The sequence below is a fragment of the Malaclemys terrapin genome, chromosome 6 (genome assembly GCF_027887155.1).
Source record: "Malaclemys terrapin pileata isolate rMalTer1 chromosome 6, rMalTer1.hap1, whole genome shotgun sequence".
NCBI lineage: Eukaryota > Metazoa > Chordata > Testudines > Emydidae > Malaclemys > Malaclemys terrapin.
In genome coordinates, this window is record NC_071510.1 from 43,100,493 (window position 1) to 43,124,499 (window position 24,007).

The window sequence follows — 24,007 nt, forward strand, 5'->3', positions numbered from 1 at the left end:
GGATTCCTATGGCAAAGGCACTTGAAACTAGGGTTAGGATTCGTATGGCTAGAGCACTTGCAGCTAGGGTTAGGGTTCCTATGGTAGGGGTCCCCAACATAGGGTTAGAGTTCCTAGGGGTAGGGCTCCCTGCCCTAGGTTTCGGGTTTCTATGGGTAGGGATCCCTAAGATTCCCATGGGAAGGGAGCAATGAGCTAGGGTTAGGGTTCCTATGGGAAGGGTTCATTGAACTAGGGTTAGGGTTCATATGGGTAGGGTTCCCTGCCTTAGCAGTGGGGTTGATCTGAGTAGGTCTTCTTGCCCTACTGTTAGCTTTCCTATGGGTAGCAGACTTAGCGTTAGGTTTATGGTTCCTATGGGTAGGCTCCCCACCCTACGGTTAGGGATCTTATGGGTAGCATATTTGGAACTAGGGTTAGGGTTTCTATTGGTAGCTAGCATTTGGATTCCTCTGGGTAATGCACTTGGACCTAGGGTTAGGATATCTAGTGGGGTACTTGGAGAGAAGATTATGGTTTAGAAGTGTAGGGCAGTTGGAACTGATTTAGGGTTTGTATGGGTAGGGCTCCCCACCTTAGAGTTACGATGGTTTGGGCACTTGGTGCATTCCTCCCTCCCCCCAGGCCATAGGAACCTTAAACCGAGGGCAGGACGCGTTCCTATTGGAAGCCTAATTGCAGCTCCCAGGTCTACAGTCAGTGGCATTTGCTACGGGGACAGTCAGGCTGGTCTCCGCGTGGCTGCGGTTAATGGCAGGGGCCAGGCCCTCGACAGGATGGCGCTAGCACAGGCACTCGCCCGAGTAATCTCAGAAGGTGAGTTCCGGGGGGGAGATGGATCTACCGAGCCTTCCTTTCTCCGCCTCCGGAGCGCTTGGGCGCCTGCGCGCTTCCTTCTCCCTCTCTCACGCCCAATCAGCGCGCGCTCCCCCCTTCCCGGATCGTCGACGCGAAGTGATTGAGGGCGTTACTGCTGCTGCGCACCGTCACTTCCGGAGTGTTCGGCCGTCAGGCCAATCCGCGCGCCCGTCTCTTCCCCCCGCCCCCCGCGCTGGGCGGAGCTGCCGACGCGCTGTGTCTAGCGTCCCGAGGCCGTGGCGCCGGAGGGAGCCATGGAGGCGGCCGTAGGGGCGGCCGGCGCGCGAGGAGGTTGGCGATTGGAGCCGGCGCCGCCGCTGCAGCAGACCCCGCTATCCCGGCGCTCGGAGCAGTAATCGCCGCCGTGTCCCGGAGACCCTGGCCCGGATCGAGCCCCCTGCCCCGACCCCTGCCCACCACCTCCAGCTTCCAGGACCCTACTGAGCCCCGCCGGCCTGGCCCGAACCCTTCCTCCCTAGTGCCCCCTTGAGCTGCCTGGGGCGGCAGCTGGAGGCGCTCCGGAGTCCCGGCGGCTGGCGCCGTTAGTATGCCCGCCTTCCCCGCTGCCCCCCGGGTGCGTTCCCCCTGCGGCTCGCGAATCGGGACGCGGCAGGGAGTTTGAGCGGCGTCGTCCGGGCTGGTGCCGGCCCGGCCCAGTGCGTACTGCGCCCCCTCGTCCCCCCGCGGAAAGAGGGGCGTCTCCGGCCATGTATTTCCTGAGCGGCTGGCCCAAGAGGCTGCGGTGCCCTCTGGAGACCCTGGAGCAGCCGCTGCACATCCAGACGGACCCCCAGAGGGCTTTCTTCGCAGTGCTGGCCCCGTCCCAGCTCAGCATCTGGTATAGCAGGGTAAGTATCGCCCTGCCCCCGCTCCCTGTGCAGCCTCACCTGTAGGGAGCATGTATTCCTCCTCTTCCTGCCCACACAGCGCTGTGGCGCTGCAGGACTAGCTCCTGTGCATGTATTCTGTGTTTGCAAAGCAGTCTTGTAAGTCAGACCAGTTGCACAATGATTCGCTAGTTATTTGTGACGAGTCGCTGCCATGTAACTTTTTGAAACTAGGCCCCTTGGGTTAACAGCTGCAGTTACTGAAACGCGAAAAATCCCCCATTAAGCTTCTTGTTCTTCACTTGTCTTGGGCAAGAAATATTGGCAAGTCTTTACTTTCTTTACTCAGCAGTATAATGCTGCAGTGTTGAGTTGTGGGTATCGCGTATGGATGTGCCCAGTCAGTTGTGTGTACTGAAACTTTCAACAGTGCCTGGTTGCACTTTGTAATGGTTGTTAATTCCTCCACAAAAGTAGACGGTTAGGCCAAACCTACTTCAAGTCTCTTTTGAGCTTCTTTGAACCCAGAATTGGAAATCTGAGAGAGTCATGAAATGCATATCAAATGAAAATTAATTAGGTCCCTTCCTGCAGTGGACAGAATGCTGTTGTCAGCTTGCAGCCCCTTCCATGGGGGGCGGGAGGGGGAGGGATTTTATGCAGACTTCAAAATGTTTGCTACATAACGCCTTATATTGAAACTGAAAACTAAAATCCCGCAGTTCTGTTGTTTACTTTCTGTACCTCACTCAGGTTGGGCAATGAAAATTGTATAATCGGTGTTGCATACGATTTTTCTAGGTTGAATTCACAGGGAAGTTACAGTGAAATAACTAGGTTATGAATTTAAATTGTAACAGCTATTCTGCACTAGTTCCCCTTGTGGACACTTATTCTGCATGGAGGGGTCCTCTTTTCAGTTTAGGTTAATCCACTTCCAAAGTAGATTAATCTAAACTGAAAAAGGCACTTTTAGAGCAGAATAGGAGTGTCCACATAAGGAAGCTAGCATGGAATAGTTGTTCCAGGCTCTTCTCCATACAGACAAGCCCTTACTGTTAACTTCGCCATCTGGTTGTCATTTCTCTGACACACAACTGCAGTGTTGGGTTTGGAAAGACTGCAGGGAAATGCTATTCTTTAAAAGCTGAATTTAAGAATTCAACTAAATATTGCCATTTAAATTTACAGCCTAAACTCTCTTTAGTGTGTCTTTAAATAATTCTATGTAGTCTTCATAAGTCAGTACTATAAATCCAAATTATAACAAACTTTTCAAAATGAGAAGAGGAAGCAATTATACTAGACTGGCATTCCAAGGAGCCTTAGTTTTAAACAGTAGTAAAGTCCTTCATGTCTTCATCAAATGATACCAGTGAAATTTCATCAGGTCATGCTGGTACTGGGTGGTCTGCATTGTCTGTTCATTAGCCTCTGGGTGGAGTGCAGGTATTGGTTTTTACCTACATAGCTTTACTTGAGGCTGCCTCTCTTCTACTGGGATACTGAGTCTAAAGTGTCACTTTCCTAGTCTAATGGGAAAAGGCTGCTTGTAGGGTGCTTTATTTGAAATATCCCTATCTTCAGAATGTTGTTTTCTCTCTGGCCCATCAAAGCCCAGTTTTGTTAACATTATGGATGTGATATAACTAATTGCTTTACCCCATGCACATTTGGGAAGGAGGTGGGCTGAAGGTAGTGAAGCTATTGTAGGTAGTTTTGTTGGTAGGTATTACTATGAGCAGTCACAAATACACCTCTACCCCCATATAACGTTGTCCCTGGGAGCCAAAAAATCTTACCGCGTTATAGGTGAAACCGCGTTATATTGAACTTGATTTGATCTGTCAGAGTACGCAGCCCTGCCCCCCCGGAGCGCTGCTTTACTGCGTTATATCCGAATTCATCTTATATCGAGTCATGTTATGTCGGTGTAGAGCTGTATATATTTTTAATTGCATCAGAGGGGTAGCCGTGTTAGTCTGAATCTGTAAAAAAGCATCAGAGGGTCCTGTGGCACCTTTGAGACTAACAGAAGTATTGGGAGCATAAGCTTTCGTGGGTAAGAACCTCACTTCTTCAGATGCATCTGAAGCTTTACCCACGAAAGCTTATGCTCCCAATACTTCTGTTAGTCTCAAAGGTGCCACAGGACCCTCTGATATTTTTAATTGGTAATTCTAAATTTGTTTTGAAATATTAACTGTAGTTATAATTGCATTAAAGAGAACTTGTGGATTTCACAAGATAATGAAAGCTGAGCAACTGAGGGAAAGATACTTTGACTGTTTAAAACTTACTTTTGTTAACACCTGTTTAATGCCAAATAAAACATTTTGGAGAAAAAGAGTGACTTTGTTAGAGTTGTTCAATTTCTGCCTCTTAAGTTAAAGGGTAAAAGAACTCCCCTGAGATATTAACAAGACTTTTAACAAAACCATGGTTAGACAAGGCTTCTTACTAAAGTAAAAAAAAAAAAAAACATTTTTGGAAAGAACCTCTCAGGTTTCCTGTTTCCTGCATAAAAAGAAAGTATATCCCCATTCTCTCTCTTTGTAGGTGGCATTTAAATCAAAATTACATATTGGGTTCTTGTGGAGGAAATGAGACCTTGGTTTCTATAAAATGTTTTTCCTTGTCAATAGTAGCTTGTTCAAAACAGTGTCAAGTATCAGTAATATCTAACTTTCTGGAGCAGAATATCCTGCAATTACTTGTGGTAATCAGATAGGTGACGAATCTGGCTAAGTTCTGTGCTGCATTATGTTTATTTCCAGCACATTAACATTTTTAAATTCCTAGTTCAGCTTTGTAAACATATTCAGTCATGTGTCACTTTCAAGCAAAGTGATACTGTTTGCTAGTGTGTGCTTATAAAATTGATATTCAGGAAGACATACTTGCTGACAGATATTTTGAAATAAATTACCAAAATAATTGAAACTGGCCTGATCATATAGTGTTGTTTTGACAAATTTTGCAGAATTTTAAATTTTTTGGAGCAGAATCCCCCCAGGAATATTTTACTGCAGGGGTTCTCAAACTTCATTGCATCGTGACCCCCTTCTGAAAACAAAACTTACTACATGACCCCAGGACAGGGGACCGAAGCCTGAGCCAGCCCAAGACCCTCTGCCCCTGATGGGGGTCCAAAGCTGAAGCCCAAGACCTGCTGCCCCAGGGGTGGGGATAAAAGCAGAATCCCAAAAGCAGTGGGGCTTTGGCTTCAGCCCTGGGCCCCGGCAAGTCTAACACCAGCCCTGGCGACCCCATTAATATGGGGTCACAACCTACTTTGGGGTCCCAACCCACAGTTTGAGATCCGCTGGTTTACTGAAGTGCTACAGTGGCGCTGCTGCGCCACTACAGTGTTTTAAGTGTAGATCTGCCCTAAATATAGAAGGTAAGGAAACAAATGACAATAGATAATGAACTATCTTCTCCTCTTGTAAGTAATTTTTGTGCTGGAGTTCAGGCTGTGGGAGGGGAAAGTTTGTGCTATTGCTTTCTGTGCTATAGCTGTTTTGTGGACAAACATAAGTTTGTTTTACAGTCCTGTTATTCCTATAAAGTTTACAAACAATAAATTATAAATATGAAACATGTTAATTCCACTTTTTATTTTACTAATTGCTGACTGAATGTATCCTTCAGAACTGTGAACAAAATGAGTTGATGAATTATCATATACGATCAATTTCTCTTTGTGTGAATATGTTAGGACTATATGGGATTGTCTACAACCTCTCTGTAGCATCTTGTTTGCCTTGCAATAAGTTGCAGACAGTGTTTGCTTTAATTAAAAGCTTTTTGTACTTCTAAAGCCTGGCTTGATATTCTTGGAGAACGAAGTTCTGTATATCACAGGTATCAGCAATGCACGCTAGCCCGCCCCTCTCCTCCCCTCCTTCTCCCCCTCAGCACTGTGTACCCTCATTCTGGAGGAAGTAGTTTATCCTCCATGACATTATGCCTTTGCTAAGAAGTAATAATTATGAACTTGTTTGCTGACACTTGTCAGCAGCTGGACTGTCTGAGACCATATCATTTTTGTAGGGTCCCAAATAGTCTTCAGAAGGTAGCAGCTAGCATTCCTGTAGATCTGGCCTGAAATTGAACCAGTGGTCTAGCAGTGGTTATAATCTTTATTCTCCACTTGAGCCATAACCTTGGTCCCTCCACTGGCTGTTTCTGTTGGCCTTCAGTTTTATGTACTTGGCTGATAATTTGTTTCAAATAGAGTGTAACAGCTATGCTACTGCTGCAGAACTGTTTATCTGGCTGTATAATTGAGGAAATATCCACTGATAAGTTTCCACTAGACTAACGTGGAGAAATTGTCACTGATGTCCAGAAGTCCTCAAACTAGGCTTTTCATTCTGATGTGCAAGTGGCAGAGACCTGAGCTTTGCACCTCCTGGAATATCTCTCCCAGAATTCTCTGCTCTGGAAGCTGGTTTAACATCGTACATCAGGAGCCTGACTGTCCCATCAAATTACCCATGCTCCACTCACTCTAAAGCCAATATGAGTTGTATGTGCACAAGTGATGGTAGCGATTGATCTATCGGGGATCAATTTATCACGTGTAGTGTAGACATGATAAATCGATCCCCGATCGCTCTCCTGTCGACTGCTGAACTCCAGCTCGACGAGAGGCGGAAGCAAAGTCGACGGGGAAGTCACGGCCATCGATCCTGCGCCGCGAGGACACGAAGTAAGTAATTCTAAGTTGATCTAAGATACGTCGACTTCAGTTACGCTATTCTTGTAGCTGAAGTTGCATATCTTAGATCCATATTTCTCTCCTCCACCCGCCCCCCTCCCTAGTGTAGACCAGGCCTTATACAGAGCCTCTTTTACTAATATCAGATTTAAGCACCACTGATTAACCTTAGCTGCTGACAGTCTGCTGGAGGCATTGAGTAGCACCCTATTAATTAGCAGCATTTTTTTGGACAACAGATTGGCTAGCTACAGGAGCTTTCAGTTGGGGGAGAAACTTGTATAAAGCCCAGAATGTGCTAGGTACTTCTAAAATGAACCCTAAATCATGCTAAATTGCTGAATTTGAACCTCTCCATTGTAGTTTAAACTGAATGAATATGGTGCCCTTCAATTTTTGTTAAACATATGGAGTGTCGTTAACGGCCATATTCCACCCCAGTGGTGGATGAATCATCTTCTATATGTAAAGCCTTATGACATCCTTGAGGATGATTTGGGTGGTGTATGTGATGCACTGAGAATACTTCTGTGTTTTTATGACTGTTTATGTGTGATGTGGTTTCCCTGTTCAGTTATGTATTGCTGCCTGGCTGAGTGCTTAGAGTTAAATCGAAAGAGGAGGTAAAGAGGTTACTAAAGAACCAGCAGGAATGGTAAAACAGCGACACAGATAAGAGCCTCTCAAGTACACTGTTTTAAAGGAATAAAGATAATAGCTGGAGCAACAGTTTGGGGTGTGGTGGAGGGGAGAATTTACCTAGCTGGCTCCATCTTGCTAGAATGTCTTACTCTTCCCAAAGCTAAGCCTAGGGTCAAAGGAGATGTAAAACCTCAAAACCATGGAAAAGGGGGTTGGATGAGCTGGGAGAGACTGGCCAGGATTTGTCAAGGAAAAGGCTGCCAGTCTGCGGCACAGGCTGCTGCCGTATGGCTGTTTCTTCCTGCCAGGGATGGAGGTAGCTGGGATGAGGGGAACTTACCAGTGTGTAAATAAGACCCATGTGAGTTAGAGGACTGGGTAAAACAAACGGCCTACTATGTGCTTTGTACCGTTGAGTAATAAATAAATTAAGCTTTGTTCTGAAGAAGCTGGTTTTGTATCCCTTGCAAACCTATGCTGTCACAGGCTCCCAAAGGAGAAAAAAGTCTTGCAGGTGCCAAAAACTGTTTGACTTGGTGTAGTAGTCGTGCTTGATACTCAGGGCTGTAACCTAGGTCTTGATCTAAGAGGGAAAATTTCGAAATTCCACTCCAGAAGAGGTCTCGTATCTATGGGTGAGCACTTGGTGAGACCTCTACAAAGGGACAGTGGTCAGCTAGCCCTGTAATTATCATGATATATTTGTAAATATTCCCAGCATGTCTGGTAATTTTACCTCAGTGACTATTGCTACTAATCTGTACCTGCCTTAATATCACCAATCGCTTTTTGTATCTCAGCATCACATGCCCCTTGTTCTGTTCCTCAGGGCATGTCTGCACTGCAAACTTAAGTTGACTTAAGTTGACATACAACCACTGCTGTAATTACTGCAGTTTTTCATGTCCACACTACCCTCCTTCTGCCAGTGGAGAGCATCCTCACTAGGGGTGCTTGCACCAGCTTAAGAGGGGCAGTGTGGGGGCCAGAGAGCATGGGAGCTCCGCACTCCGAGCAGGCCTTCGCCGTGGGCCGCCACCTGGGCTGCTGCCTCCCCAATCTGAGTAGTGCAGTGTCTCCGAAGTACGGGCCTCAGAAGTACCTTTTCTGCTCTTGCTTCCTCTATGCCTTCGCTGATGCCTTTTGCCTGCTGCTTTCTCATTCCTTTTTCTCTTCACATTCCTCCCTTCCTCCAAATCTGCCGCCTTCTCACTCTGCGAAAATCTCAGCATGAACAGCTGCAAACAGCCCATGTAATCATTAAAAATAATCAAGATATGTACAGAAACACTAAGCTCACCCAGGATCTTGCATTTATAACCCTTGTTTCTTATCTTCCCAACTCCTCATTCTGTTTTCTTCGGTCTTGACTCTACTGTCACTACTTAGGCCTGGTCCCCACTTAGTCCGGACTTCGGACTAAGGTACGCAAATTCAGCTACGTTAATAACGTAGCTGAATTCGAAGTACCTTAGTCCGAACTTACCGCGGTCCAGACGCGGCCGGAAGTCTCCCCCCGTCGACGCCGCGTACTCCTCTCAGCGAGCTGGAGTACCGGCGCCGACTGTGAGCACTTCCGGGATCGATCCGGGATCGATTTATCGCGTCTTAACCAGACGCGATAAATCGATCCCAGAACATCGATGGCGTGCCGCCGGACCAGCCGGTAAGTGAAGACTAGGCCTTAGATTGTATACTTTTCAGTGCAGAAGCTGCATGTTTTGAGTCTCGTGACTAGCGTGCTTTTTAGTAATATTTATTCACTAAGTATTTATCTTTCATATATACTTAAAACTGCTTGTCTTAGAAATCTAAAGAGAAAACGAGGTAAGTTATTCTCTTGTATTCAGGAATAGAGATCACCTAATTCTGAATGAAACTTCAAGTGCTCTATGTCTAAAATACTGAATAGTGGGTGAATGTAGAAACTGTAGCATCCTGACAAATCTCTGTGGCCTTTGACACTCACCATTGGCATTCCAGTGATATTACATGGTTCCATGTTGTCAGCTGTTAATACTTCTGCATGTTCTAGCAAATGTACTAGTACAATCTTTTGCATATAGATAACAGCTGACAAGTATGCTAATTTGACAGCCCTAGTTGAGTGAGTGCAAAAAATTTGTTTTCCCAAAGTAAATCAGTAATACTCAGTGAGCTGACTTTTCACACTGTGAATCATGTCTGATGGGAATGGAGCTAGAGAATGCAGGCCTTCAGAGATGGAGTCAAGTGTGAGAATCTCAATCTTTCAACTGCGCCCCAAGCCCCCAAATAAAACCCCAACAAATACAAAACAACAACAACAAAACCCAACCAAAACTGAGCACAAATACTTTAGAGGCCTTCAATTCTAAAGGTGTAAGTTACAGGGCATCCTGAGTTGTTACAGTATAGTTATTTCTTGTCAAACAGTCCTTCTGATTCAAAGCTGAGATTGGCTGATTCCTATTGTAGTCTAGCCAAAATTTTGAGAATCTTAGATAAGTTATTTTAGATACGAATAAAGACTTGGAAAATAATTTGATGCTACTTTTATATAATGCTCTGATTTTCACATAGCTTCACTGACTAGGGCATTCTGCCTATATTCTTTGATAATTTGCTATTTTGTGCAACTAATGCTGTTTCAACGTAGAATGTAGCTTTTTAATATATTTTTAAAACTTAAACAAGGAATAGAGTGCTGCTCTTCATGTATTGGTCCTCAAGTACAGGGAGAATGTTCTTTTGTACACAACTTATTCTAGTAGCGCTCTTAGTGCCTTGCAGGAACTTTGAAAGGACTGACAGGCAGTGGGATACCCTATCTTGGCTCTATAGCAAAGTTTAAATAAGTTTATCCTAGACAACAAAAATTGTTAAACTTTCCTAGTGGTCTGAAAATGCAGTAATACAGCAGCAATTGAAAAGTAATAATATTTTGTGTGACCACAGTGTTCCCAAATTTCTCAACCGAATTCATTGAAATTACACGTTTTCTCAGAACAGCACTAACATTTTGATTGCAAATGCATACTGAGTGGGCATTTAAACCCGAGTCAGAATGCTGTTGGAATATATTTCTTTTGGGGAGCCTGGCAATATTCCATATCTAGTCTGCTGAGATCTTCAGGATTGAATGTTTGATCAGTTTAAATATCTTGAACACTTTAAAAAAAAAAGTGCTATTTTTCTGGATTAGAATTAACTTTCACAAACGTCTCATAAGACTTAATATTTATTGATTAGATACAGTAAATAGGAGAGAAGCAAGTGTGAACTGCCAGGTACAATGAAGTGCTCATCAATTTAACTATCGTTGTTGTGGGATATAAGTGCTGAGCCATGGACGCATAAAGAGCTTCATAACTGGCACCCTCAAGAAATCCTGTTGCCTGAAGAACTGAGGTCACTTGGATTAGAGATGTTTTTGTATGCCTCTAGATGACATAGTAATAAAATGACAACCAAGAACAACTTTACACCTGATTCTATAAATGTTATTTTAACTTGTGGATTAGTTTTGCATTGTTGTTGATGAGTAATGAAGCTTTTCTTTGTACACAGTTCTGATATTTCAAGGTGGGTTATTCCATGTACGTATATGGCATGGGGCCCTAAGCAATTGCCCTGCTTGCTACACCATAACGCCAGCCTTGGCTTTTAATTTACTGGATGTGCAGAAAAAGAGTTGTTGTGGCACAAGTGGGCCGTGGAGGTTTTTATAGTATTACTGGAGGGCCTCAGAAAGAAAAAGGTTGAGAACCCCTGCCATAGATCTTATTTGCTTTATCTATTGTTTTGTTTGTGAGATCACTATAGTCTTTTCAAGATCTTCCCACTCTGTCTTCTGTGTTCCCCATCTGTCATTTTGTGAAGTCATGCTAGCCCATGTAGCCACCTCTTCATAGAATATGTAAGGTTTCTATCTTGCCTTGACTATGAATTCCTTTAGGAGACACAATGTGTTGTCACATAAAACCCCAGCTCTTCTCTGGGGTAGGTTTTGGGAATTCCTAAGGTGGCATTTTGATCTGGTTTGATAATGTAGCTTTGTGTCTTTAACTATGCATTAATAGTCATCTGTGTGAGGGGTATGCAATTTGCTTGTCAATCTTACAGAAAGTTTTGAATTTTTGCTCATGATTTGTGGATGTTCAACTTTTATTCCATAATCTAATCGTGGTCTGGAGTGTTATGCACTAGTTTAGATTACTTTTTATAAAGCGTTCTGTAATCAACCGCAGATTGTCAATGGTAGAATCACAGCTTGCATGGAAAGTGTGAGCTGTATTACAAAATTAAGAGCAAGGTGAACCAACACATCTGATTCTGAGAGAACTGCAACCCATATGTCTCATTGCAGTTGCACATGACCAGATTTGTTTATATGGGCCTTCATCACTATGCCCACAAAAGTGTGAAGGGAAAAAATATCTTGCAGTAGTTTTCCTATAGTATTGTCACTCCAAGTTATGCCACATGCATAAGGTAGGCTTTGTGAAGTTGATGCAACTTTCTTTAGAATTTCCTGCATTTTAGAAAAAGAAAACATTATCAAGCCAAGTTCTGAAGACATACTAATCTGGAGCTTTAGTTTTGTCTCTTCACAAGCAGAAATGAACGGTTTAAAGGTTTATGTGTAAAATTTGTGCTGCTTGGTGTTGAAGGGGCAAGTTCTGAGAGTTGCAGTAGGATTTTTAGGCTCTTTTTGTATAGGCTCTAAGACATAGTTTTAAATAAGCACAAGTACAAATTGTAATAAAAGGGGTGGAGCATCTGACAAAAAGGACTTATCGGGTTACTCTTACAGTAAGCAAGCTAACTTTTCTGTTACTATGCATTTGTTATAGGCAAAACGCTTTTTAGCAACAGTATGTTCCACAGTTTGTAGATAAACCCCAATTCTGCATTGATAACCATGTACTTCTGTTGACATCAGTGGGGCTTTGCAAGGATGCTCACACAGTTCCTAAAAGTTGTATTGGGGTCTTAGATTGTAACAGATTGCTTTGGAGATCAAATGGACTGTTTGTTTCTGTTGCGAGAGCAGAATAAGGAAGCCAGCTGTCTGTCTTCTGTGGTATGTTCAGAGGTGTTGTTTTTCTGAGCAACCAGTAAAACTAATTAGTGTAAATGTTTGTGTATCAGGGTTTGTATTACATCCGAGAGTATCGATTCAAGTTTCTGTTGTGCTAGCCTTGCCAGCTACTTCACCTTGCTTGGTTCAGATATCAATAGAAAACAATGTAGCTTGCCCTATAATGTACTTAGTTTCATCTTTGCTAGTCTATCTACTAGTGTGAACCCTTCCTATAACACTGGTCTACAATTTTTGAGAAGTCGTCTGCTTCAGAGATAAAATGTGCTATTTATTATGTATTTTGATGTGCTGAATTCAAATATGACAATTAAAACAACTGATTGGCTACTGTTTCTAAGATATTTAAGTTTTTACATTTTATGTCTATGTATATTGTGTAGATAGTAGAGTTTTAATCATAAATTGTAAACCTAGGTCTTTTCATGTGTTTATGGTTGCTTTACATGATAATATTTCCCCTGTCCTGTTTATGTAACACTTTAAAAATCAGCAAAAGGGATATATACATAAAATTTATTATGAAACAAAAGGCAAAAAACTATTCTGTACATAGTTTAGTCCTATTCAGTGTCTACTCGGCGCTTCTTGGCTTGTCTCTTGTATTCATTAAATGGAGCATCTCTTGTCACTGTCCAGCAATAGTCTGCAAGCATTGATGGGCTCCATTTGCCCTGATAGCGTTTCTCCATTGTTGCAATGTCCTGGTGAAATCGCTCGCCGTGCTCATCGCTCACAGCTCCACAGTTCGGTGGAAAAAAATCTAGATGAGAGTGCAAAAAATGTATCTTTAGTGATATGTTGCAACCAAGGCTTTTGTATGCCTTGAGGAGGTTTTCCACCAACAACCTGTAGTTGTCTGCCTTGTTGTTTCCGAGAAAATTTATTTCCACTAACTGCAAGGCTTTCCATGCCGTCTTTTCCTTGCCACGCAGTGCATGGTCAAATGCATCATCTCGAAGAAGTTCACGAATCTGAGGACCAACAAAGACACCTTCCTTTATCTTAGATTCACTTAACCTTGGAAATTTTCCATGGAGGTACTGAAAGCTGCTTGTGTTTTGTCAATGGCCTTGACAAGTTCTTTGTCAGACCCAGCTTGATGTGTAAGGATGGTAGCAAAATTTTCCTTGATTCAACAAGTGGTGGATGCTGAACACTTTTCCTCCCAGGCTCCAGTGACTGTCGGAGTGGCCAATCTTTCTTGATGTAGTAGGAATCTCTTGCACGACTATCCCATTCGCAGAGAAAACAGCAATACTTTGTGTATTCAGTCTGCAGACCAAGCAAGAGAGCAACAACCTTCAAATTGCCACAAAGCTGCCACTGATATTGGTCATAGTTTATGCACCTCAAAAGTTGTTTCATGTTGTCATAGGTTTCCTTCATATGGACTGCATGACCAACTGGAATTGATGGCAAAACATTGCCATTATGCAGTAAAACAGCTTTAAGACTCGTCTTCGATGAATCAATGAACAGTCTCCACTCACCTGGATCGTGAACGATGTGAGGGCTGCCATCACACCATCGATGTTGTTGCAGGCTACAAGATCACCTTCCATGAAGAAGAATGGGACAAGATCCTTTTGACAGTCACGGAACATGGAAACCCTCACATCACCTGCCAGGAGATTCCACTGCTGTAGTCTGGAGCCCAACAACTCTGCCTTACTCTTGGGTAGTTCCAAATCCCTGACAAGGTCATTCAGTTCACCTTGTGTTATGAGGTCTGGTTCAGAGGAGGAGGATGGGAGAAAATGTGGGTCCTGTGACATTGATGGTTCAGGACCAGAAGTTTCATCCTCTTCCTCTTCCTCATCTGACTCAAGTGAGAATGACTCTGGTGCATCAGGAACCGGCAGTCCTTCTCCGTGGGGTACTGGGCGTATAGCTGATGGAATGTTTGGGTAATGCACAGTCCAGTTTTTCTTCTTTGACACACCTTTCCCAACTGGAGGCACCATGCAGAAGTAACAATTGCTGGTATGATCTGTTGGCTCTCTCCAAATCATTGGCACTGCAGAAGGCATAGATTTCCTTTTCCTGTTCAACCACTGGCAAAGATTTGTTGCACAAGTGTTGCAGCATATGTGTGGGGCCCACCTCTTGTCCAGATGTCCAATTTTGCAGCCAAAATAAAGGTGATAGGCTTTCTTAACCATAGTGGTTAAACTGCGCTTTTGTGATGCAAAAGTCACTTCACCACAAACATAGCAGAAGTTATCTGCACTGCTCATACAAGTACGAGGCATCTCTGCTCACTTTGGCTAAACAGAAATGTGTCCCTTTGCAAAATCAAACACTGACAAATAAGAGAGCACGACACTGTATGATTTCTAGAGCTGATATAGGACAATTTGTTCAGCAGAGTGATGTAAGCTTCGTTATGATTGCATCATCCATGACTTCTAGGAATAACATGATGCAATTCATATCATGTATGACACAATACCAGCTTCAGATTGCATCATTCATTGTTTTGCCTAAAAAGCAAGTACTGTTCAAACCCAGTCATAGATTTATTCATAGATCCAGTCAACGATGTATTTCAGTCATTTCTGGTTTAAATCGAGATCCCTTCCCTTTATAACTCACTTATCCTCCGCCATTCCCAAGTCCAGGGTCGTATATACTGACCCAATAGCATATCTTGAAAACTAGAGCCAATCAACAATTTTAAGCATCATTTTCGTTCTCAGTGACCCAGAATTAGTAAAGTTGGACTCATTTATTTCAGAAGCATTTTGGCTGTAGAGCAGTGTAACTTGCATCATCAGTGGAGGCATGCTATTGATTTCAGCACATGGAACCAGGTTGTAACAGTAGCCATTCCACTGCTAAATTCTGTGCCTAGGTAGGCTAACTTGATCACCTATTAATTTAGAACTAAATATCTATTCTATTAAGGAAAACCGTATCTTCACTTCCAGAAACACCACAAAATTTGGCCAAATAAAATGTACTCTGCTGGCTACTAAACTTTTTAGACATGCCTTTGAATTGCAGCAATGCTATGGAGTAAAATATTTTGTAAATCCGTATAGTCAAACTTTATTAATTTGTGCATCCTGTGACTTGCATAGAATTAATTTATTTCCAGTTTTCGTAGTGTTCTAATAAAGAAATGTCCAGTATTACAAAGACTTGATAGTGTTAATAAATATAATTAGTGCAAAGTAATTGCATATGAACAAATTAAAGCTAAGCTAGAATATATTAATGAGATTTTTTTTTCACATGCTACTGAAATGCTCAAAATCAAGTAGCTGGTAATTGGTCTAGTCACTAGTGGTAATTACTGAGATTCTAATGAAGATACAGAAAACACAAAAAGCATACTGGTAAGATACAAATTATGGAAATAAAGCCATTTTAAATTCATTTGATCTTGGCTTACAACTAAAGTGACATTTCATAAGTTCGGTCAAAATGGTTGCTTTTAAGTAGACCAGTGTATGGGTAACTTGAATGCAAATGCATTCCTTATCTCATGTGTTGAATCTTGATACCTTGTGTGTATGCATTATGATGCTGCCTTTAATTACATGAGCACATACAATTTTTTCTTTAACATATGGTTATTGCTTGTAGCTTCCTAGGTATTTTAAAAATAAAACTGAATAAACGAATTCCATCATGTGACATCATATTGATGCCTACATGGTTCTTCGTGAGAGTTTGGACTTTTAGATCTACTGCACGGACCTCTGTTGTTTGAACACGGAGAGTAACTGATGGTGGTAGGTTGTCATCCTCTATATGGACCACCAGTAGAAGGCGGTGGGATGCTTTGTCAGTGGATTTCACAGGAATCTTGGGTTGCATACCAGACATTAGAGGGGTGTGTGCTCTAGCGGGCACAGACTTTTTTGTTCATTACCCCAAGTTTCACCCCTTCTGCCCCATGCCGTCCAAACTGTCCCTGTCCTGTCTTTTACCAACCTTTGCCTCTTTGTTCCGGTCCTGTTTGCCTCACCTAATCATTCCCAGTCTACTTGCCCAGCAAGTTCTAGTCTCACCCTCTGGCTCTTAATTACAGAAGAGACAGTTGTCTTGCTCTGTTTCAGTGCTTAGCCCCAGCTTGGCCTGCATCAGCCCGGAACCACAATTGCAGGGAAAGTTCTGCTCAAACTTTGTGGAATCAAGCTGCAAAGTTTTAGCAAGTCAACTGTTATGTGCAAACTGCAATTTTTGAAATTTTTTTAAATCTTGGATTTGTGGCTGACCAAAGCATAGGGGCAAAACTTATTTTTCCTAAGCCTTGTTCTCAGAAATGTTGGCTGAATTTTTTTCCATAAAATTTAGCCTGAGGCAGACACTTGGTATAGAAAAAATTCAGCCCAAATGTTTTGGTAAAATTATAAAAACCAAAGATAGTCTTACAGTGAGCAGTGTCAGGCACTCTTAATAAGTGGTAATACAAGCCCCACCTATAATATTCATTGCTTGTGTGTTATATAATAGCACTTGATCTGGTATCTGAAGCACATTTATATAGGAAGTGGCCTTGTTTTAAAAGTTGTGAAATAGGTTTAGTAAGTATATTGAACATCTGTTGCAAAGTGTGTAATCCCTTTCAAAAGCAGTATGCTATTCTTTATCAACTGTACAGTGATGGTTTCCCTGAAATTTTGTTTCTTAGCATCAGAATAACTTGATATTATTTTGTGGGACAATGACACAGCAGAAAAACAACAACCAAAAAGCCATATTCCTTTACCCTTTGGACATGAAATGTAACTACGTTTATTACTCTTTCCCCAGCCCAGTGTATTAATTGTAAGCTACAAGGAACTATCAAAACCAGCTTCTCAGTTTGGACCCTATAAGCAAGCAGAATGGAGGCCTGACAGCACCATGATAGCTGTTTCAGTAAGTAGAGAATTGTTTTCTTTGAAATTGTGGTGTGTGTGTGTGTGTGTGTGTGTGAGAGAGAGAGAGAGAGTGTGTGAGTGTATATATCAATCTTAACTACCGGTAATGCCAAAAGGCCTTCTGTGCCATAGGTAACAAGTTCCATATAAAGACCAACTATACAAACCATAATCAATATTGATCATTGGTATAGCAACCTGTTCTCTCATGCATGATCTGCATAATAAAAACTTAAAGGAAAGCTGGTTTTGAATTTTGCACAGAGGAGGATTGTGGATGTTCATTATTTGTATTACAGTAGTGCTTAAGGGCCCTGGTCAGGAATCAATGTCTCTTGGTCTAGGCATTTTACAGACATGAAGTACAAAGACAGTCCCTGCCCCAGAGTCTACAGGCAAGACTTAATAGATGGGTCAAACAAACAGGTGGGGAGAGGGTAAAGGAAGGATGAGTTAACATTCTTTTTTTAAACACTATCTTCCTTGGTAAGTAGTAGCCATAGCTTTTCAGCTGTATAGACATCACAATAGAAGTGAATCTTAGAGGATAAAGTAATAGCTTTATGGATATTTGGGGGGAGGTTTTTCCTATGCATAGGGAATGGCATGAGAATGAGCAGTGGAGTGTTTTGAGAGAGAAGCTGAGCAATAGGTAATAAACGCTGGAAACACTGGAGCAAAGGCAGCTTTCAACATTACGACTTCATGCTGCATAGCTACTAAATCCGATTCATTCCTGAAGAACCTTAAAGACAAGAAGCTTGTATCTTATGAATAGAAAAGCCCAGTAGAAAGAAGCTGGGAATGTGATTAAGCAAGTTGCTAGGAAAACTATCTTAGCAGCATATTGGATGGCTTTGAGAGGCAAGGTTGCAGCAATAAATGCTAGAGAGTAGATTTCAGTAGTCAAGCTGTAAGATGAGTTTTGGTAGTGTGAAGAGGAGGAAGGCTGGATCTTAACTGTATAGGAAGAAACATCAAGACTTGGATATGGCATGGAAGTACGGGTCTAAAGAGAAGGCCAAATTAAAGGTGATATCTAGATTATGGGCCTGAGTGACTGGGAGGATGAGGAAGATGGTGTGTGTGGGAATCAGAACTGGAAGGGATCTCGAGAGGTCATCTAGTCCAGTCCCTTGGACTCAAGGTAGGGCTAAGTATTATAGAGGAAGGTTTCAGAAGGATGGTGATCATGAGTTCAGTTTTGGCCATGTTGAGTTTTATCACTTGACATCCATGAGATGTTAGACAAGTGAAGAAGTAGGTTCAGATAGTATGTAGAGGTACGTTTTTGGGTCATCAGCATAAAGTTGCCTGAAGTTGTGTGTGTGTGTGAGGTTATCCAGTGACAGTGTATAGGGGCACAAAAGAAGGAACCCAGGTTTAGTTCTGTAGGATCCCCACCAAAAGTTGGAGATGAGAAGGACCCACCGAAGAGTGATTAAAGAAGAGAGGAGGAGAGGTTTAAGTCACAAAAGCCAAGGGAGGACAAGATTTCAAGAAGATAAATATTTGAGGTGTGGATTGGGGTAGAAAGGAAACTGGGAGAGAACTCCAGAGTCACCAGTCCTATATGGAAAAAGGTTCTGTCTTCCTCTCCAATTTTTATATAGGGACAGTGAGTTCTGGTTTTGCTGTTCTCAGCAGTGTTGTTGCTTGTATGCCTCAGCTGTGGTGAGACACAAAATAAATAAATTTTCAGATGGTTGGAAGGCTTTAAGTACTGAAAGTTTAGGTATTCATGAGAGAGACTGCATCTGAACCACACACACAAATATGTTAGATATAAATTCTTCAAATATAAATTGTCTTTAGCATTTTCATTAGTGATTGCCCTACTATATTAAAAACACAAATCTCTGCGTAAGATTCTTTAGTAGAAACTCATCAAATATTGTACAAATCTGATTGTTTCCAATGTGGCCATTTTTGCTTTCTTTAGTAAATCCTGTTTTTGTCTATGTACTATAGTAGCCTTACAAAACTGTCAAGAAAATCTACTCTCTGAAGGCTAATATGGAGTTTTATTTACTTAGCAAAAACATTATTCTCCCAGAGTGACTGGCCAAGTAGAACTTTACAATAATGTTATGTAGCATTCTTCTAGCTTCCCTGCTAGAGAAAGAAGGATCTTTAGTTCATCTGTATTATAGCATTACCAAGCTATATAGCATTATCAATGCTTTACAGTAATTTCAGCGTTTTAAACGGTCACTGTATGCAAGTGGTATCTTATTCATACCTAGGGGGGCATGAATCCTTATGTTGAATTATTTATTATAGGGTGAACTTCTTGTAAATCTTGTTTTCTCAAATTTTAATTGTGAACTGAGGATTGCAATAAGATATTGTATTAAGTTATTGCCATTTAGTTTTGTACAACTTTTAAATTATGACTCCGTGGACTAGGAGGGTACGTCTGGAAATCAGGTGAATAGCCAGGCATCATTTGATTAAATCCGTCTTTTGTGCTTCTTTCTCTGCTGGAGTCTTTCCTGGACTTAACTAAATTATAAGTGTCTGATAAATTGCTATAGTGCTGCTCAAACTCCTTAAAAACCACTATTTTAACCTATGGAACTCTTGTGAGTAAAAATACAAAATCCTTCAATAAAATATACACAGTAAACATTTAGCCCTTGAGCTTTTTCCCCGTGTATATTATGGCAGAGTTTGAGCCTAAGGGCTTTACTCTACTGGCCACCTCTATTCCAAGGCAGCATATTAGCAAGTGGTCTTGCAGAAGTGTAACAGCAGAATTTGGCCCAATGGCGCTCCCAGAGAAATGTAACAGGGAAGAGTCTGTGTTCATCAGATGATGTACATGCTCACATTTGTACCTAAAAGGGGTATCAGGTGTTAAAACGAAGTTCATATGCATATGCTACAGGCCATGTATTAATACCTGAAGTGTGTGTTCTTACACAAACCATGGTCTTCCAAAATCACTTCAGTTTCAAACTGCCAAATGAGTTGTTACAATTAGGATTGAAAAAACTAGTTTCATGAATGTTTAAATTAAGCTAAACTGTTTAAATATGCTGCATAATATTAACAAATATATTTTTGGGGTGTTGAAAAGTGTTAGGACACATTTGACATGAGATTGATGTGCTGTATTGTTTACCAGAGTTGATTTTTAGTAATTTTCTGGATAAGTTACAGTACTCTAGAATGTTTTTATAGGACAGTGCTTAATATATTGCTGGTGCAAGGTAGTGGAAATTCTGAACTCCCATGTCTTCGAGACAGAGTTCATGTAAGCTTCAGTTTCATAAACTAAAATAACCTACATTCAGAATGAAGGTCAAACCATTGTTGAAACATAGCTAGTCATGAGGTTTCTACTATGTCTGATGTTATAAACACAAGCAAATTTGCAAGACACAAATGAACATAGTTTTTAAAAAAGGAGTGGGGTGATCAGCCTTTGCATAACCAGTGCCTTGTGCCTGAAATTTAACTTCAGTCCGATAACTGGCATTAGTGAATCTTAGAAGTGTGGCCAGATGTGTGAATTCAGGGTGCAGCTTCAGAGGCGTATTCAGGTGACTAAGGCGCAGCTTCAGAGGCTTAATTACTTCGTGCTCAAGAAAAGTGATAGCATTAGCTCTCAATTAGACAGCCAGGGCTATATACATTCTTGAATTGGAAGATAAATTTGTTGACCTAATATATAAAATTCCTTGTGGAAAAAAAATAAAGCTGTGTACTGAGTTCTACTGTTTCCCAGATTACCAAAGTGATGTCAAATGCAGAAATAAATTGAAATTACAATAGGTAGCAAAAGCTACTTCTCTAGGGATGTTATTGTTGCTTGCATCTATAAAGTACTTCCACTTCCTCTTACTGTTCTCTTCCCCTTCCTTTTTTGACCCTGCCTCAGGCTGAGCTCTAGGCTGAATCAGGGCTAGGAACAAATGTTGGTAGGGTGTCTAGATTAACATTTATAATTATGTGAACTCTCTTCAATTGCCAGTCAATTACATTGTTACAACAGGACCAAAAAGATTTAGTCCAGATCAGGGGTTCTCAAACTTCATTGCACTGCGATCCCGTTCTGACAACAAAAATTACTACATGACCCCAAGACAGGCGACCGAAGCCTGAGCCCATCCGAGTCCCGCCGCCCTGGACGAGCAGGGACAAAGCCAAAGCCCGAGCCCCTGTGCCCCAGTTGGGTGGGCCAAAGCCTGAGCCCCACTGCCTCGGGCAAGAGGCTTCGGCCCCGGGCAGTGGATCTGGGGCTTTGGCCCTGGGCCCCAGCAAGTCTAATACCTGCCCTGGTGACCCCATTAAAATGGGGTTGTGACCCACTTTTGGGGTCCTGACGCACAGTTTGAGAACAGCTGGTCTAGATGAAACCAGAGTATCAAATGTATTTCTAGTCCTTCTCCTTTTCCTATACTTCCCCTGCTGCTGCCTGTCTTCCACGAGTCTTCTGTTCAGGACTCAATTCCCAGCATATGCAGTGGGATTCTGCTGTTAATAAAAAGCTGTAGGAACAGAGTTAATTAATCTCACACTGTCAAAGGGAAATCATATGGATGAATCCTTTGCAATGCAGCGAATACACTAATAATTAATTTATAAGCATATGTATCTCAGATCTCTCAAAGCAAGGAAGGTGGATGTCCTGGCAGTCTATTGAGACAGTGACCAGGGCATTGGGGAGCTGTAGAATGTGGCAGTTTATTATTTCAATGTATTTAGTGTAAAACTATCCTACCTAGTGTAAAGTAATTGCGCAGTTGAATGATTATAGTGATCTTGCAACAAACTTGTAATAAAATGTTCAGTTCCTTTATTGTTCAAGTAGCTTCATTGATGGCATTTGATGTGCTGTTCAGAAGTAAACCTAAGGATAGCAGCTTGTACTAAGGATGGAATTCAAGAAGGCCTTTTGTATGTTAATGTCAGTAGGAAGATACTTTACAGTATTGTTTTACTTTTCGTATCTGGATAGGATTCTTCTGAGTTTAAATATTTGAACAGGTGCTAAGCAATGGAAAAAACTTATGTAGATGTTCGAAATAGATGCATGTTAAGTTTCTCTACTATGTATTGGGCAGTGAAGTTAATTTTGTTGCACAGTGGCTGGAAATAAATGGAAACTTAACTCTCTCAAGATTAGAGTGGCACATTTTTTGTCATCTTGAAGGAAGAATTGCCTCGAAGAATCCCATTATTTTTTTTATATTCCTGTTTTTTAGTTTGAAGCTGAAACTCAAATTGAATATATTAAAAAGCACTAAGTTTTTGGTGCAAAAACTCTATTTAAGCTCATGAAATAAGTGAACAAGCATGTTTCCATTTTGGTTCCTTAGCTGAAAAACAGGAAATCAGCTCTGGAAAGAAATTTGAAACCTTTCATATTTCTTCGCTTCTTGCCTTAAGTCTTTTTTGCTTTGAGTGCATGCCCATCCAGTTTTTAAATGAATGAGACATAGTTTAGTTTAAATGCATTTGCCCACTTGTCTAGATGCTGCTGCTAAACATTTGGTAAGAAACTGCTGGCTGGCTGACTTGGGACCTTCTTGGTCATCTGCCTCTGCTGTATTTATGCAGGCATTGTATGAATTCTTAGTCTTAACTGTACATGTTAATGACTGAATAAACATACGTCTGCTAGATTAATAAAATATTTAAAAAGTTTGAAACTACTTCTGTCATATCGAAAGGCAGATTTGTTTGAATTATGATGGTATGGTATGGTATGCCTAAACCCATTGCCCCCTCCTTCCCAATCTCAGAGGTGCTGAGGATATGCTACTCTAGTGTTTACTGCAGCAGCTTGGTTTTACTGCACAATTTTGTGGGCACTTCGGGCCCGATTTTTAAAGGTATTTGGATGTTAAAGATAGGCACCTAGTGGGATTTTCGAAAGTGCTTAGGTCCCTAACTCCCATTCATTTAAATGAAAATCCCACTAGGTGCCTAAATACCTTTTTAAAAATCAGGCCCATACTCCTACAGTCTGAGCTCTGATCTCCATATTTAAGGAGGAAAATGCCTACCAGTGGTATGCTTTTCATATTGTCTTTTACTGTACAAGTGATCCATACGGTGGATTTTAAGGAGTAGTATGGATTTTTGGCAGAAATGCACCTTGATTTCAGGATTGTTGAGTATAACTTTCTTGTGTAACATTTTGCATATCATTGGCTGATGTAAGGTTAACTGAAGCATCTTGTTTATGATCAACCATATTTTGTCTTAAGTAGCACATGCATGCATGGTGTGGTAACCACTCTATTGAAACTGGTATGTGAAATTATGGATTTTTTTACTGGATTTTCTATTTAGTTTGTAAAATGTTTGAGACTTCTATAATGGTTTTTATTGGAATTCCTGTAAGTTTTACATGTGTACACACACAACTACAACATTTGTAAAAGCTGCAACATCTGTCTCTTTCAGACTGCAAATGGATACATCTTATTTTTTGATATTCCATCCTCAAGGGACAAGTATCTTTATGAGCCTGTGTATTCCAAGTAAGTAGTCTAAACTTTATTCTTTGCAGTGTACACTAGAGTAAAAAGTTTTACTTACGTTGAATGTACTTCTTTGCAAAGAACTTCTTTAAAAAAGTTATAAAACTAGTTTCATATATTGCAAAAATGTCTTCAGAGGTATTTTATTGATCACTGAAAACAATTCCTAAAACTTTTGAAGGGCTGTTTAGTGGAAAAGTGATATATAATTGATGGAACCCTTGGGTTTTTGATGCACAGGTAAGGTACTCAGTTTTGCCACCAGAAGAGCTCTGTAACTTACAGCAATAAAATGTTCTAATTTTAAAACTGATTAAAAACAAACATTCAGTTTCATGAAACGTAATGATATAAGCCTCAGTTCTTACTTTTGTCCAAATCAGTGGAACAAACCATGCCTGAAAGAAACCCCAGTATGTAATTTTGTATATTTCTGCCAAAAAATTAACTTTTTTAAAACATCTCTAAACAGGTTTGAAAGTAAAATTCATATTACT

The 24,007-nt window shown here is 41.3% G+C and overlaps 1 protein-coding gene across 2 annotated transcripts in view; it reads left to right on the forward strand.

Annotated features, from left to right (window-relative positions):
- Positions 1–1,096: 1,096 nt before the first annotated feature.
- RIC1 (RIC1 homolog, RAB6A GEF complex partner 1) overlaps positions 1,097–24,007 on the forward strand; it is an 88,562-nt gene continuing 65,651 nt past the window's right edge. For both annotated transcript variants that reach the window (XM_054032109.1, XM_054032110.1), the window contains exons 1-3: positions 1,097–1,706; positions 16,904–17,011; positions 23,434–23,510. In XM_054032109.1, the coding sequence (XP_053888084.1) occupies positions 1,566–1,706; positions 16,904–17,011; positions 23,434–23,510 (326 nt within the window). In that variant the 5' untranslated portion in view covers positions 1,097–1,565. The remainder of the gene's footprint in view (positions 1,707–16,903; positions 17,012–23,433; positions 23,511–24,007) is intronic.